This window comes from Alternaria arbusti, assembly GCF_024043155.1.
Source record: "Alternaria arbusti strain BMP 1465 chromosome Unknown scaffold_2, whole genome shotgun sequence".
NCBI lineage: Eukaryota > Fungi > Ascomycota > Dothideomycetes > Pleosporales > Pleosporaceae > Alternaria > Alternaria arbusti.
In genome coordinates, this window is record NW_026249942.1 from 133703 (window position 1) to 150107 (window position 16405).

The following is a 16405-nucleotide window of genomic DNA, read 5'->3' on the forward strand; positions in this document are numbered from 1 at the left end:
ATGGAGAGGGGTGTGATGTTGCTAGCGCGTTCGACGTTATATACCAATCTTCAACAGATGTTCATATCCTCTCTAGATTGCGCATACACCCGGTTCATAACACAGCTCAGCTGATCTGGTCCAGCATCGCCACACCCAATCGAGCGGTCCCGAATCGCCGTCAATCAAGCCACCTTCCAGCGCTCTTCCGACATCCTCCGATCATCCTGGTCCAGTCCTCAAGAGGCTCCTCTGCACCGAGTACAGAAGAAAGAGACTAACTTGGAGATTGCTTGTTTTCGTCTACAAGATCCTACCCAATAGTACCGTCATTCCAGTCCACCTGCATTCGAGAATCTCCACCAACCATCCTTTTACTCATCAGCCACCAAAGAGGGTGTGTTGAGCTTCACTCTACATCCACCAACATATCATACCTCTCTATGAGGGAGTCAGGACACGAGTACTGCTTCGACCAACTCCCCTCAAAGAACACATCCAAACCCTCGTTTCCAAACCCTCGTTTCCAAACCATTCCTTCACCGCTTCCTCCGTGAAGTAACCGCTGCCTATTGGCCAGCCGGCTACCACCTGACATACGACGTGCACACGCTCCAGGCATGGCAAGTGCAAGGCACATACCTTGACATCCTGCGAGTCTAGCATGCGCTGATCAGTCTCTCGCTCCATGAGGTTGGCGAAGATCTCGCTGATCTGTATTGAAGTTACACGGGCGCAGAGTCGGTGTGCAAAGTGTGAGTATAGCCAGTACCAAGCGTCGCCGGAGAGCGTGTTGACGGTGGATTGAGCGTATATGAGTGCGGTAGCTTCGGAGCGGGTTTGTTGGCAGGTGGAGAGGAGACCTGGGAAGTCGAATTGCATAGTGAATCCGGAAGGGTCACGGGTTGGATCGCCAGGGCTTGCGTTGGTAATGGTCGCGGCGATGTGGATCTGTTCTGAGTGGCCTACGTAGGTGTAGATCTTGTTACGCAATTCGGCGGGGAGGCGGAGGAGAGGGGATGTGAGTGTGTTGGTAAGGGTGCTGGGCGTATGTGTTAGTAGGTGGATGATGGTGTTTAGTGACGGCGCAGGTGGTGGAGACGTACATTTTGGACAGGGCAGTGGCGACTTCAACAGCTGTATAAGATGGAGATGCCATTATGTGTGGGTTGGAGAATGTAGGGTGTATTGGTCTCGGCTAGTGGGTAGTTGACTGAACAAGGTGAAGGACTTAGAGGGAATAAACAGTTCACTGTGATTCGCATAACCCAGACTAGTGCAGTTAGAGCACAAATAGTGCTGCTAGCGTGATTGCCGTTCCAAGGTTGTACCACCCACTGTTCAAAATGGACAAACCCAGCATCCACTACTTACCCACCACGGAGACTACAGCCACAACCGCGACTACACCTGCAGCTCCCCAAATCAACAGCGCGATGTCCGCCATGTACGCATGCTCTTACAAACCTTGGAATCTATTAGCCTGCACTAACTAGCAACATAGTACTCAGCCCCCATCTCCCTTCCTCCGCTTACCCGCCGAACTTCGCAGCAAGATCTACACCTTCATCGGTCTCTCAACCAGCGTAGTGTTCTCCAGATTACCGAGATACTCCAAGCACCCATTCTCCCACACCATCCCTCCCTTCCTGCTCACGTGCAAACAAATCCGCAGCGAAGCCACCGCGCTCATCTACACAAACGCCACCTTTGACATTACCCGTGTCAGCGACGTCTCCTGCATCACGTGTTGCATCGAGATAGAGAGTTGTACTACGCTGCAGATTGGCTGGGTGCATTCGAGCCTTGTCGCAGGATACGTTAACGCGAACAGAGGCAGGCCTGTTGTGCCGAATCTGAAGAGGGTGGAGGTCATGTGGGCAAGGATGAGGGGAAGTGAGAGTATCAGAGTTGCGTTGAGGGTCTGGTTCAATAAGGAGGATCTGGTGGTTGAGTTCAAGGATTCCCGGGGGATGTTGATGAATTGGTAGAGACCTGGACGTCTGTGGGAGGTTGAGATCGACGGAATTAAGTAGAGGACTCGAAGAGAGCGATCCATCTATTGTGTAATGTTCGATTTAACCAAGAACGGCTATTTTGATTCGCTTTCTCATTAACTATCCAATTCCCGTGACGTCTTGGAGTACCCTCCCCCAGCCCACCGCTCATCCTACCAGTGACTCAAACACAACTTCTACAGTAACGTCCTCACACCACGCTCTCAAAGCCGCCCTGATCTTCTCCTCTTGCCAAAGCTTGTACGCATTCCATGACCAGACGTGGATTTTCTTCAAGTTGGGCAGCCATTCAGCAGGAGGTACATACTCTCTAGTGAAACCCCGTCGCCGACTGGGATACCATGCGATATAATCGGCAAAAGTCGAACCAAGCTTGATTGTGGTGACATGCTCCAAGAGCTCATGACTACAACGTGGGTACTGTAATGAGTAGATTTCGAACTTGAAATAGAATGTTGCGTGGGCGCATATCAGTGGGGTGGCTTCGTGTCGGGTTTGCGTGCATGCTTGGAGTAGTCCTGGAAGGGGGAAGCTGTACTTGAAAAAGGTGCGGGTGCTACCTTCTATCTTTTCGATCTCTCTTGCTCGAACGGTTGTAGAGAGGGCTAGATAAGTATATATCCTGTTGCGGAGCTCGGCGGGGAGGCGGAGGAGGGGGGATGTGAGGGCGTTGGTGAGAGTGCTGGACGTGTGCGTCAGCGGGTGGTGTCGAGTAGATGGCGAGAGGCTTACATTTGGGACATGGTGGTGGGGGATACAACGGCTCTAGAATAAGTTTCCATTCTTTGGACGGAAGAAGAAGTAGAGTGTAATGATTTTGGCTAGTGCGTAGTCGACGGAGTTTAGTAGGTAATTTGAAGTGAGCGCTTCCAAGGTCGATTTATCTGCAATGCGCTAGCTGCCTAGCCAGGGACTGACACTGTAATCCGCTTCTCTTTTGACTAGCCAGTTCTCGTGGCCCCTAAAGTACCCTCTCCCTGCCCACCGCCCATTCTCTCAGTCACACAAAGATGACTTGCAGCGTATCCTTCTTGCACAACATCTTCAGTGCTATCATTGTAGTAACACCCCACAGTTGCATACATGGGTCAGACTCTATGTAAATCCTCTCCACGTTCGGCAGCCATTTAATCGGGAATTGCAGTCCTGCATAGTCTCTACCTTTTCGAACATGGTGTGAGACGAGGCATGCAATACGACCCCCAATCTTGATCGAGGTAACGAACTCGCCGATTTCGTGGTTGCAGCTGCCTTCCAACCAAGCACCCGTGTGACACTGAGTAAAATCGAAGAGAGCTGATCTGCATACTATCGAGGTAGCTTCGTGTCGGATCTGTTTGCACGCCTCGAGTTCAGCTGGGAGCTGGAAGCTGCACTTGAGAGATCCTTCAGGTTGAATGGCTTTAATGATAGTGGAGAGGCCGACGTAGGTGTAGATCTGGTTTCGCAGCTCAGCGGGCAGGCGAAGAAGTGGAGAGGTGAATTGATTCGCAGATGTGCTTGGGATATTGTTAGTGAGAAGCGCGGGGAATGGCGGTGGACATACACTTTGGACATGACGCTGTCTGGTTGAGGGGCCGGTGAGTTTGCGGTCTCCATGTTGAGTAAGTAGAGGATATTGTGTATGTTGAGGTGGGTGGTGGGTGCGAGATGTCGAGGAATATTGGATTGGATTGTAATGACTATCGACTAACTAGTACGGAAGAAAAGACTAAGTACTCATCGAGGAATCACGTGACAGTGGGCAGACTTATGTGGGGGGCCAGAGAGTCAGTATTCACGGTACTAGTAGATCCATATACTTCTTCTTGTGTAATAAAGAGTCTCGGCGTGCCCTACTGGGCGTTCAAAGAGAATCATTAGGTCTTCTAGCTGCGGCAATGATTTAGGAACATGACTGGTATTGGGATATTGGGAGAGAAAGAGGAAGAGGGGAAATGCAAGGATACTTATTAAGCCTTTGCCGGCTGGAAGAAGTCGAAGAAGCATGGTGTTGTAGGTTGATTGGTTATCCAAGATACCTTGATCTAGTTAATCTAGAGTAGTCTCTATTTATCACTGTTTCTATAGCTATGCTGCTACTGAGAAGTCGCCCCAGCGTTTGGAAGCCTGGTACCACCCCAACCGTGATACGCAAGAAAAATTCTGCTCATAGCCGGCCGAGAAGAGGACACGAGGACGGCCTAAGCCAGACATTATCCCGTCCTATTAACTCCATGTTTGGCAATTAGGTTCTGATGGTGGTCCCAATAGCCGTCCCAACGAACACTTTTATGGATGTCTTCGAAGACAATCTCAGCTGTATGGTTCTTACACCAGCCTCTCAGTACCGTTCTGATACAACTATCCTTGAACCTTAACCTGATAGGATCCGCTTCGATACGAATTGTCTCCACATTCGGCAGTACGCTGATGGTACCCTCGTGCTCATTAGACCAACCGCCGTCTTTGTCAAGAAGGTTTCGAGCCGCATATTCTACAAGTCTCCGATCAACTTTGACAAAGGTCATACGCTCGCAGCAATTGTCGTCGCAACGGTGGAACAGAACCGCTAGGTAGCTACATTTGGACAAGTCGAAAAGAGCATGTTTGTAGAGGAGGGAAGAGCCTTCTTGGCGGACTTGCTTGCAGGTGTTGAGGAGGTCGGGTTGCGGGTACTTGAGTAGTTTGGTATATTCCTCCGCGTTGGTTGGTGTCAGGGAGCGTGTGACGACTTGGATGACTGTGGCAGCGCCTACGTAGGTGTAGATCTTGTTTCGTAGCTCAGCGGGCAGGCGGAGAAGCGGCGACTCGAGCTGGTTCCTGAGAGTGCTTGATTCAGAAGTTAGTACGTGCGACTGGGTGAGAGACAGCGAGCTTACATGTTTGCTTCAGTCTCTTCGCCCAGGAAGGCCGTGGAGGAAGCGCTGGCCTCCATATCGCAGGGGCGCGGAGATTGGCGGCGCTTGACTCTGGTGGTGGGTGGTGGGCGAAGGGAGGTAGAAAGGTTGAGAAGTGAAGGCCGTGTTTACTGCGCTATCTCGGAAGGCGCTAGTGCGGGAATAGACTATCTACCTGGATATCGTATCCAATCAGGCCCATTGGCCTCTAAGGTCACTCACTAGGCCTTGAGGTCCTTGAGTTGCTCGAGAAGGGCTGCTGGGTGCTTCATTCTCGTGGCCTACGATTTCGCAGCGAATGGGTACACGGTCTATCAACGGTGCATGGAATTGAAACAAAGTCTCATTGTGCAAGATGCATTTTTTGTTACTATCGACGTCTTAATCAACACAGTCTTTTCGTAGACCGTGTACGGCCACTTTCTCAGCCAGCATACTCCTCAAAGATGATCTCGAGTGATTCATCTCCAAACCACTTCCTCAGAGCTGCTGGATCCTTCATGTTCTTCCATTCACAGTATATCTTCTGTACATACACGCTCTTGAGACTTGGCAGGCATCCTGCTGGTGTCCTGTTATCTCTCCAAGAACGTGGTACGGAATCGGACTTGGACATTACGGTAAAAGCCAAGTAACCGGACATCTTGATTGAGGTAATGAGACTACAGATGTTGCGATTGGATACTCTACCTAGCAGGAAGGCGACGCTGTGGTTGGTGATGTCGAAAGTAGCTAGGCTATAGAGCAAGGTTGTGGCTTCGTGCTGTATCTGCTGGCAACTTCTAACAAGACCTGGGGCTCTCAAGCAGAGGATCCGTTTCAAAAGGCTGCTCTCGGAGGCTTCTGTCACTTTGATGGTCGTAGAGAGCGAGACGAAGGTGTAGATCTTGTTGCGGATCTCGGCGGGCAGGCGGAGAAGAGGTGAGTTGAGCTGGTTTCTGAGCGTACTAGCCGGAGTTTCAGCTTTTGTGCACGTGCATTTGAGTGCGCTGTGCTTACATTTCTGAAATTGCGTTGTCGCAGGGCAAGGCTGCGCATGCGAGATCGCTCTGCATCGCGAGTATCGCGCAGGAAGGAGGTGATGTTGTGTAACGAAAGCAAGAAGTGATTGTAGTTAAAAGACAAGGACTGGAGTGTGTTGAGAAGCGATGTGAGTGTAACCCCGGGTAACTGTTGCATTCGAATAGAGGAGGCGACTATCTAGTGGCCATTACCCTTTTGGGTAGCAGCAAACGCTATGACGTACAAGCCGCGCTCTCACCTTCCAAAGCTCTTCGCACGGATTCAGGATGGGCTTCAAAGACGACCTCCAAGTTTGCATTCTCTGTCCAGACCCGCAGCTTTTCCCGTATACCATCGACATCATCTAGTGGCCAGATACCGGAAACATAGACTCGCACTAAAGCCGGAAAACTCAAAATCGTCGTGCCTTCCAAATCATTCGCACCCCAACGGGGTATGCGAATGGATGTAATGAGTTGACAGACCGCCAGTTTAGCGATATCCCGGAAGAGCCGCATATCATCCCAGGCCCTTTCGAAGATATGGTAGATCGCTCTAGCGAAGAACATTGTACGGGCTTCGAAACGGAGTTGAGAACAGGCTGATATGAGAGCCGTAGATCTCTTGTAGGAGTAGGAACTTAAAGAGTGTATATGGATCTGGATGTTGATGAATGTGTACTCGTAGATCTTGTTGCGTATCTCTCCGGGGAGTTTGAGAAACGGGGATGTGAGTTGGTTCTTGATTGCTCTAGATAGCGTGTCAGCGATAGTGGGGAGATTACGTGTATAGAATATGGCTGACTGACATGTCAGACATTGCTTTATTGCTTTCCATCGCCGTTGATGAGGAAGTGGTAACCACGTCGTGTTCAGGAGAATTGGTGTGTTTTGATTATGGAAGTGAGAGGAACACAGAAGTAGGTGGAAGGCTTGGGAAGCGAGTATTCATTATCTAGCGTGCAGTACGCGACTACTACATTTCTTCATAGCGGGGCTGTCTATGACGTATCAATACCCTCTCTGTTCCCTTCCTTGACACTTCCACGCGTGAAAGTCCCTAGAAGGCTGAGCTGTGCGCCACTTGCAAATCCGCATTTCCCGCCCAAGTTCGTAGCGCGTCAACCCCCAAACTATCCTTTGGACAGCGCGATTTACTCCAACCAGCGACATACACTCGCTCCAGTTCCGGGAAGAGTTTAGCTCCCTGTCGTTCCGCTACCAATTGCTCATCCTCCCGTAGAAGCCTTGTAATCCGCTGCGATCGTAGATGGATGGAAGTGACGAGCCGGAAGTCCGCATGTGGAAGCGTCTGTGGGAACTCCGAGAACAGGAGCGCCCTCAGATCTAATGTCGCATGCGCGAAGAAGATGGCGTGGGCTTCATGGCGCATCTGAGAACAGGTGGATATGATGGCTGTGGACTTGCGGGCTCGAGGACTGTTGTTGAAGACGGCCTGAGTGCGGGAACACGCGTACGCGTAGATCTCGTTGCGTATCTCTCCTGGCAGCCGTAATAGAGGTGATTCGACCTGGTTCTGAAGGGTGCTGGATACATGTTAGCAGATGCCCGTCGTCTCGATAGGGTTGAATAGTCCAGGTACTTACACCTCGCGAGCTTCTTTGGAAGTGAGCACGCGACGCTGACGTGAGGTGACTGTCTGTCGTGACATATTGCTACGCGGGGTCAGGATCGAAGTCCAGAACGTTGTTCAATGTCACAGAACGCTTACCCAAGTACGTGTGTTTGAGGATTTATGGGCTACACCAACCAGGCAGCGTAGTTGCTCACGAGACTGTATGAGCTAATGGCTTGATGAGAACAATCTGTGGGAAGACAAGAGAAGAGGACTGGTTTCGGCGATCAAGGCGTTTTATATACAGAGGGTGCGTGCGGGAGTGAGTGCAAGACCGGGATTAGACCCTCGAGATCACGCGCCGGATCACGTGCATACGAGCGAAGATGTTCCTTGACGCATTCCTCATGCATTGCTATAAATGAAATTTTGTGTATCCACTAGCACTTTTGGTCCATCCTCAGAGATGCCCAAACATGAGCCCTCGACTCGATCAAAACGGCTTTTTCGGGTACATGAGTGAAATGAAATAGATCAAGAAAGGATGAAATAGCAGCGGCCCAATCCAAGAACTCCATATTATCCGCAGTGATAGTCCGCAGAACCTTTCAACGACATCCTCGGAGGTATATAGCGCAAGCACCATTGCCAGTGACCTGTAGGTCCTCCTTTTCGAACCACTTTCTCAGCACATCAAATATATAGTCTTCCTTCCAACCAGGACTGTGTATATGTACCCTTTCCACGGCAGCAAAATATCTCCCAGGCATATACTTTGGAAACAAGTCTTCATACTCTTCGTCCTCTTCATAGGTGTATCCCTGGGTCGTCCTCAACGCTGTTGATATGACTACAGAGTCAACGGAGAGCGACGTAATGAGGCTGCAATACTTGGGGTTGAAGCTTTGACGGGAAAGCCATGCCTCGGTACTGGACACCTCGAACGTTGCGAGACCATACATGAGTGTAATCGCCTCGGAGTGCCATTGTTTGCAGGTGAGAAGGAATGTTTGGGTGAAGCGACAGGCAGTTCCAGTACCTTCGGGACGCTTCTCGTAATTCTCGCCGTATCTGATTGTGGTTGTTTCGCAGACGTATCTGTAGATTTGGTTGCGGATCTCGCCAGGTAGACGAAGAATGGGCGAGTTGAGGTGGTTCTTAGTGGCGCTATGCGACTTAGTCAGTGATGTGTGAAGCTCGTAGGCGGCCAATGTAGTGCCACACAAGGGAACTTACATCATGTCACCTTCTTCGGTGGTAGCCGCGCGCTTGAGCAGTTCGTCATGCTCTGCAAGAGCCTTTTCGCGGTCCCAGGCGGCGGTAGTCATCTTGCGGACTTTGATAATGAATGGAGTGTATACAGTGGAATGGAGGGACTTCTTGCAAGACTGTAGTATAAAGATCGCTGTGGTGAGGTGAAGTTTAAAGGTGATCGCGTTCTGTTAAGTATGCCACGGTCAACAATCGAGTATGGAGTCACGTGTTGGTTCAGAGCATCCTCGTCTCTCACCTGTGTCTCTCACCTGGCTATTAGTCCTACGCTTGAGGCTCTACCATGGCCTTCACAGGTAAGTGGGTAGGTTGTTAGTCACTATATTTTGAAAGTAAGACTTGATTCATCAGTAAGATCAGCGAGGATTTTAGAAGAAATTTGTCTTATAACGTTTTTGAATATTCGATCCAATATGTACATTAAACAGAAACCGCGTACTTTACACTCGGTCAGCTCCACCCAATTTAGGCCTTGGGACCATGAGGCTTCTTCATGTAGGTTGGCGCCAGAGGCGGGTCAGCGTTCTTGACCAGCATCTGCACGTACTCGTCAAACCAAGCACCAGCAGCCGGTGCGCCAGTAAGACCGCACTTTCCGTCACTCTCGCCACCAGGCTTGATCCAGACAAGAGAGTCGACGTTGGTGTTGTTCTGCTTCGAGCCAGGCAGAGGACCGAATCCGGCAGGTTCAACGTTGCACCACTCACCCCACTCCTCACGAGCACCGGGAAGAGCGACGCGACCCTGGTCAATGATGAAGTGGGATGGCAGACCCTCAGCCTCGAGGTAGGGAGCGAGCGATGTGGCGTAGTGGCTCTCGTCCCAAGATGGTGAGTACTCGGTGTAGTTCTCGCGGACCTTGGCTTGGAAGGAGTTGTAGTTAGATACGTTGGTGGAGAAACCCCGGATCTTAGCCATGGGGTTGAGCTTCTTCGCCATTGCAAGAACCCTGCCGAAGACCTCAGCAGTTGGCTTCAAATTATCCGCCCAACCGAGCCAGCCGCCGTGCGCAGCGTCAATGTACAGATGTACGTTGGGGAACTGCAACTTGGAGATCGCGTACGCAATACCCTCCTCGTAGATTGGAGTGGCGTTTGCGCAGAAAGGAACGCCCTGGTTAGTGACGGCGTTGCCCAGACTGTCGGGCTCGAGAACGATGGCGAAGTCGAGATCCCTAGCCTCAGAAACAAGCTTGGCGTACTTGTCGACAAATTCCTTCTTGTATATCTGGAGACCGTTGTTGGCGGAGCTGAGCTCACCGGCAGACTCGCCGGCAGAGCAATCACGGTCGGGAAGATTGTACAGAACTAGTCCGACGATCATCTTCTTTGGGCCCTTCTTTTGCTGACGAGCCTCCTTGATGGCTTGAGGAATGAGGCTGAGACCATCACGTGTGGTGACCCAAGTGAAAGTCGAGATCTTCTGGGCGACTGTGCGAGTGCGTGCCGCATTGAGAGTGTCATTCTGGGCCGTGAAGGCTGCAATAGTCTGGTCGAGCTTCTTGCCGTAGCTCTGAACAACATAGCGGTCTTTGCCAGTCCAAGGGTTGACGTTGGGGCCTGGGGGTGGCTTAGGAGCTGCGGACGCTGCCCCAGCGAGGGCGGCAGTTGCCAAAACGAACTGTGTGAGTTGCACCATGATGAAACGAGAGGCTTGAGATTGACTCGAGGTGGTGATGAATCGTACGGTGTACTCCCTGGGGCTTTTATAGAATGCCATGAGAATGAGCGCCGCGTAAAAGACCCATCCAATCATTTGCTTCTCTTTCAGCAGGCTTGGTACAGGCTTGCCCTTACGTTCGCGTGACTGTCTTTAGACTTGGTCAACGGTACCGTCGGCCCGTTGTACATTCTAACAGCACTCAAGACGGTCCAAGTCCTTGGTGTAAAAGCACTGACATCTCGCATACAAAGCGCCACGGCGGCATTGCTGTAGTGCTTCATCGATGGCGTACCGTGCGCATTCTTTAGCGAATGTAAGGAACGGTCGTTTGCCCCTAGATTGGTATGTAGTCCTGTTAACAGTAAATTAGCCAAGGTAGAGTCTACCGGGGGTGCTGCGGGTAGTCAATATATCTGAGCTGTTTACCCGGCTTCTACCCCAGCTTCGTTGAAACATCGACCCCGCAATCCGGCTCGTGATATTGCAATCCCGAAAAGCGCCCTGCAGATTGGACGGGGTGGTCAAGCTAATGCTGTGTATATTGCGCATAGAGTACTGTGGGAATCTTGTGTCATTTCGGACTGCAGCTCGCCATCTGCAGACACTGTACAGAAGATTCGTTGCGTCTTCTAGCGCGAGTGTGAGCGGCTGTACCCTGAGGCTGAGTTGGATGTAGATGCTGCACGCACGATGCAGGAATTCCAACACAGGCGAGATGTCGAAACTGATGTCGCGAGCGTGGCTACGGGGGTGGGGACGATCGCGCAGATTGAAGGCCCTCTGGCATACAAACGTCGAGAATCCAGTTGGCCTGCCTTTCTGATAGATGCGCACTTCACGTGAAGTGGGTTACGACAGCTGCAACGATATAGTCTATTACCTGACTGCATACCGTCATCCAGATATCCCGGGATCTAGCTAAAGGCGTATTTTGCGGATGGAGCGCGGAAAGGCACGAAAATGTTGGTGCTGTGCGACGCGTGTGGCTTGCATGACAGTCGAAGTCGAGCAGACCGCTCTTCGAAGGACAACGTGTCGGAAATCTCGCGAACGCAGTAGTCACGTAGTCGCTCACGTCGGTTGAGTTGAGATGGGGTGCAGTCGGACGCGTAACATTTCGTAGTGAACGCGACGCGGGTGCTGGGCGGGACGCTGATTGCTTTGCCGTTAGCGTCTTGGCAATGATTGAAGCAATCTTCACGGCGTCTCCTAGTTCTTTCAACTCGCTGCGGTGATTTCGATTTCGCACCTACACGAAATCGATGAGCTACTAGCAGTTGAGAGGCGAAAGAAATGGTGTCTAGTCAAACATCCACAAGAAGCATCATCCGCAGGATCAACGTCTAGGAGTAAAATGTACATTGAATCGAATCTAGTCTACAAACTATTCATAAGGAGTGCCATGTCGTCGTATCGTATCATGTTGTTATTACAAAGGAAGGGCTCGTCTCAGCGACGATGAAGAAGAAGTAGGCGGTGTTCACATCCGACACACCTTTTAGACTCACTTGATGATGATTCATTATCAAAACAAGGTCTCAGCCACCAATGCTAACAATCTAGCACTCGCGGACGTACATGCCAAGGGGGCTTGGGTTGTAGTCCTGGAAGTAATCCATGGAGAAGTCACCGCTACCGCAGATCATGTAGGTAACGGTCTTGCCAGCCTCGCAGTCACCAGTCTCGACGGGGTAGGTGTTGCCGGGAGTCATCTCCATGTGAGCGACGTCCTTCTCCTTGGCGGGCATGTTCTTGTAGGTAGTCATCGCATCGGCAGGGCCCTTGAGCTTGCTGACGGTGCACTCTCCGTGACCAGACATGGTGTAGTCGGAGGTCTCGAGATCCTCCTTCTTGGGAAGCATGAACATGGCAGAGCACTTCTTGCCAGCCATGGAGGCAGGGATGTCGAAGTTGAAGATGGTGCAAGTGTGGCTATCGACCATGCCGTTGTAGGAGGTGTCGTAGGCCTTGTCGGGCTGCTCGGAGTCGACAGGTACGATGAGGTGGGGGTACTCGTAGTTACCGTTGAGGTCCTGGGGGCATGAGCCCTCACCGCCGTTGTTAACGTCGTCGTCGGGGTTCTCTGGTGTTTCAGCGGGCTTGCTTCCTGCTGGAGGAGCGGGCATGGTCGCGGAAGCAGCGGGATAAGTCTCAGCGGGAGGAGCGGGATGAGTCTCGGCAGGAGGAGCGGGGTGCGTCTCAGCGGGAGGGGCTGGCTTGGTCTCAGAGGGGGCGGGGTTGGTTCCAGCGGGAGGAGCAGCAGGCGCAGTTACAGTGACGGTGACGACGCTTGGAACGCACTCAGACTCTTGAGGGACACCAGGTGCGGGTTGGGAGGGCTTCATGCCTTCGGACATGGCGGGGTAGCCCGGCTTGCCTGATTGCTGAGGCTTTCCAGGTTGGCCGGGGTACTCGGGCATGCCAGAAGGCATTCCGGGCATACCAGAGGGCTTTCCAGGCATACCAGAAGGCTTTCCAGGCATATCAGAAGGCTTCCCAGGCATACCAGAAGGCTTTCCAGCAGGAGGTGTACCGGCGGGTGGTGTACCAGCAGGAGGTGTGCCAGCAGGTACAGTAGCAGTAGCGACGGGAGGTGTGCCGGCGGGGGGTGTTCCAGCAGGGTATGTGCCAGCAGGAGGTGTACCAGCAGGTACAGTGGCGGTAGCGACAGGGGGTGTGCCGGCAGGTCCAGTCGCGGTAGCTACGGGAGGTGTGCCAGCAGGCTGAGAGCCAGCGGGTTGTGTAGCGCCAGCTCCGCAAGAACCAGCAGAGCCAAGAGAGATCTCGACGCACTTCTCTTGTCCAGGGGCAGGTGTTGTGTAGACGTTGTACTCGCCGTTGTCATTGACGGGGCAAGCGTAGAACTTGCCGGAGCCGTTGTATGTAACGCCACCGTTGGGACCGACCGCAAAGCCGTTGGTGGGAGTGGCACCAACATCGCACTGGAACTGGGTGGTGGGAGGAGTCAGGATGCAACCACGTCCGTTGGAATCAGTGAAGCCACCGTTGCCGTCCAGGCAGTAGCAGCCGGTAGGCAGACCACCGTTACCGACACGGTTCTGGCCGTCGTCGAGTTGGCCAAGTACACCTGATGCGCCGCCCGACGCCTCAAGCTTGAAGCACTGTGTAGCCTGACGAACGACAAGGGCGTTGGCTCCGAGGCCGAACGCGATGGGAGCGAAAGCGTATCTCATATTGGAAAACTGAGCGACTGTGGGATGAGGTGGAATTCGTGAATGCCCTCCAACACGTTCGAAATGGGTGCCTCTTATACTGGCCTGTGGCTCAGGGACTATGACAGCCGGTACTGCTAAAGACTCCTAGCGACTTCCAGTGTTGCGGCATCGGCTTACGTTGTTGGGATTCTAGCAGGGCTCGCGTCTGGTTCTCATCGTCATCTCGAGAACGATGATATCAGTAGACGAATGCCTGTACAAGCATTTGTGGAGACTGCTATCCAAGCCTGTAATGCTTGAGGCTTTCGGCTGCCTGGTAGTAGCCGTGTGGCCCGCGTTAACGTTCAAAAATGTCGCGCTTTCAAGTAACACCAACCGCGATCATTGGCCAGAAGTCAAAAGACGTTCTGGGAACTGTGGTTCTCGACGCACGCCAGACCCGATTTTGTGGGGTAAGATCGACAGGAACACGTTGCTCTTCCCCATGCGATGTTCACAACTGGACCTCGAGAAGGATATCATCGAGAGGCATCGTTGGTTTTGCTCGTTGAAACTGGTCACAAATGTCGCTGCAAATTGGAAGTCAGCAAGATGAACTGCATCGCTATGCGTGAGCCTCCCGGTCTTGAAATGGCAGACAATGAGCTCTTCGAAAGTAAGACGGAGCTTGATGCGTTGCGGAGTGCGTTCCGACGGTAAGGTCGGCGTCGTCTAGAGAATCAAGACTATTGGCATAAGCCTTGGCGGTGAACAACAAAGAGCAGAGTTTCCCAACATAGTAACAAACCGTTGCCGAGTGTTCCGCTACGGTCGTTTGATATGCAAGATGAGCAAATAAGCGATGTGGTGCTTCTTACCCCAGACATCTGCAGACCTGGAATTCATGGGGTACGTCGGCAGCCAGACCAGCCTGGGATATCACGTGAAAGCCGCGTACCATGCTCGTAGCCAGCCCGTATGGTCTACACTAGAGACGAAAGGTTGGATTGGCGAGCAGTATGGAAGGCAGGCATGTCAACATGATAGTTTTCGATGCGATCCAGTTTAAAGCTGACGATATCTGTAAACCAGGCTGGGCACTTGCATAGTGCCCACTGCATAGCGGGAGCTGTCAAGGCTGACGGATGTTGTCTCCATCTGGAACCGGCCAAACAAATCATTTGCAAGTCGAGTACACGCTGTCTATCTGGGAAAGCACGGCGCAGTGTGGAGGCCTTTCGTCACTTTGACATGATAACATCCGAAAGCTCCAGTGTCGGCGAAATTCCGCCGTGCAGAGATTGGTGGAGACTTCGCTATGGTGATCGGAGCCCTTCTCCTGTACTCCTAGTGCTGAGTGGCATGTTTGAATACCGGTTATCTCGGGATTGCAGAAGATTCGAAGCGACGCAGGTCCCTGGGCAGGTCTTCAGGCAACCAGAGGTAGACTTCACATCTTGCGCGCGTCGTCAGATGTGGGCTGTGTTCAGTTGTTCGCTGACGCATACACGCAGAAGTACCACAGCGGGATTATGTCGGAAAGTGGATCGTTATTTCTGGTGTTCTGGTCCACCTTAGCTGGCCCTCGGTCGTGGTAGGTTGGTGGATCGGTCGCGCGACGTTCGCTCCTAGGGTCCGTCTGAGGGGTCTGGATGCTGGAGCTCCGCAGGGAGTACGCCTGTGCCATCAGGAACGGCGTGAGGAGTTTTCGAGCCTTACGGCATGGAGGCGATGGTCATTGGACGCTGCGGCGAATGCGTCGTACGCAAAGGGGGTTTCGAGGTTGGGATGCGATCCCGTCGCGACCTGGTTTTCGCGTTACGTCATTATGACTAATGCCTACTTGGCTTAGTGACCTCCGCTTTGGGCCGAGGGCCCACTTGCCATCTCGTTCCGCCTCCTCCGAAGCCTTCCATCAGGGTACGACACCACGACAGCGCAGCCATTTATCAAGTCTTTCCCATAACTCTGATGTCCAATTCTCTAAAGTAAACTATAAATGTCCCCGTCAAGACCAGGCTTCTAGCTACCTAGGTACTCTACCGGAGCAGCCCTAGACGTATGCGAAGTACCTAGGTACGATGGACGACGTGTAACTTCGTGCAGTCTCGCTGAGCTTCTATACCGAGTACCAAAACGCAGGGTCACGCACTCAACGTCTATCTCGATCACTGCAATATTTGTACGTCGATTTTAATCCGCCTGTGCCGACCTCACTGCATCGGAGGACCTCGTTGGATATAATCCACGTGATCACCAGCAAGACAAGTAGTTGCAGAAAAGAGCCCACTGTCTCATGTGCGAACCTTTGACAGCCCATGTAGTGGAAGTGGCCCGCTACAATGGTTATGTGAGCATACAGGTTTTGCGCAGTTGTATGCAAATCGAATGACGAAGAGTGAACCGGTTGAGATGTGCAGTTAGACATAAGAACTCAATCTATGGCACTTCTAGAGCGACCGAAGGCGGCTTATCAAACGTTTCCGCGTGTATTGGGGACCTTGTCAAACGCCGATGACAATTTTGCTACCTTTGTTCGACACATTTCGCATTAGACCGCGCATCATCTTCTCCTTCAACTGCACCTAAGCATCGTCGTATTTCCATATCTGATCAGCAACACTTCGATTAGGCGAAAGGTTTTCCACAATGATGCGGTAGGACAATATGGCTCTTCGCCGAATTATCTTGGTATTAACGCGATCTAAGTGCTGTCGCAATATACAAACTGCCTCATCAGGGCAGATGATGTTTCTCTGGTTTTGGTGTTGACTAGGATACCCAGGATAGCTGATGAACGTATGGAGACCTACCAGGCTGGGATCATGCGGAGCAAGCCTTGAAAGTATTAGAACTGCGTAAT

At 52.0% G+C, this 16405-nt stretch overlaps 6 protein-coding genes across 6 annotated transcripts; all 6 read right to left on the bottom strand.

The window, feature by feature from the left end:
- Positions 1 to 548: 548 nt before the first annotated feature.
- On the bottom strand, positions 549 to 1138 carry J4E86_001572 (uncharacterized protein; the record flags this gene model as incomplete). Its single annotated transcript, XM_051442139.1, has 3 exons — positions 549 to 563; positions 622 to 1021; positions 1086 to 1138. The coding sequence occupies 3 exons, from the start codon at positions 1136 to 1138 to the stop codon at positions 549 to 551; spliced, it is 468 nt and encodes a 155-aa protein (XP_051305727.1).
- Positions 1139 to 4192: 3054 nt separating this feature from the next.
- Positions 4193 to 4914, bottom strand: J4E86_001573 (uncharacterized protein; the record flags this gene model as incomplete). Its single annotated transcript, XM_051442140.1, has 2 exons — positions 4193 to 4799; positions 4859 to 4914. The coding sequence occupies 2 exons, from the start codon at positions 4912 to 4914 to the stop codon at positions 4193 to 4195; spliced, it is 663 nt and encodes a 220-aa protein (XP_051305728.1).
- Positions 4915 to 5300: 386 nt separating this feature from the next.
- J4E86_001574 (uncharacterized protein) lies at positions 5301 to 6447 on the bottom strand (the record flags this gene model as incomplete). The annotated part of the gene is made up of 2 exons (XM_051442141.1): positions 5301 to 5839; positions 6123 to 6447. 2 exons carry the CDS (start codon positions 6445 to 6447, stop codon positions 5301 to 5303), a joined length of 864 nt encoding a protein of 287 aa, XP_051305729.1.
- A 490-nt stretch (positions 6448 to 6937) lies between these two features.
- On the bottom strand, positions 6938 to 8781 carry J4E86_001575 (uncharacterized protein; the record flags this gene model as incomplete). Its single annotated transcript, XM_051442142.1, has 3 exons — positions 6938 to 7424; positions 8249 to 8620; positions 8690 to 8781. 3 exons carry the CDS (start codon positions 8779 to 8781, stop codon positions 6938 to 6940), a joined length of 951 nt encoding a protein of 316 aa, XP_051305730.1.
- Positions 8782 to 9190: 409 nt separating this feature from the next.
- On the bottom strand, positions 9191 to 10363 carry CEL6B (1,4-beta-D-glucan cellobiohydrolase cel6b; the record flags this gene model as incomplete). Its single annotated transcript, XM_051442143.1, has 1 exon — positions 9191 to 10363. One exon carries the CDS (start codon positions 10361 to 10363, stop codon positions 9191 to 9193), a length of 1173 nt encoding a protein of 390 aa, XP_051305731.1.
- Positions 10364 to 11946: 1583 nt separating this feature from the next.
- J4E86_001577 (uncharacterized protein) lies at positions 11947 to 13581 on the bottom strand (the record flags this gene model as incomplete). Its single annotated transcript, XM_051442144.1, has 1 exon — positions 11947 to 13581. The coding sequence occupies one exon, from the start codon at positions 13579 to 13581 to the stop codon at positions 11947 to 11949; it is 1635 nt and encodes a 544-aa protein (XP_051305732.1).
- Positions 13582 to 16405: the final 2824 nt, after the last annotated feature.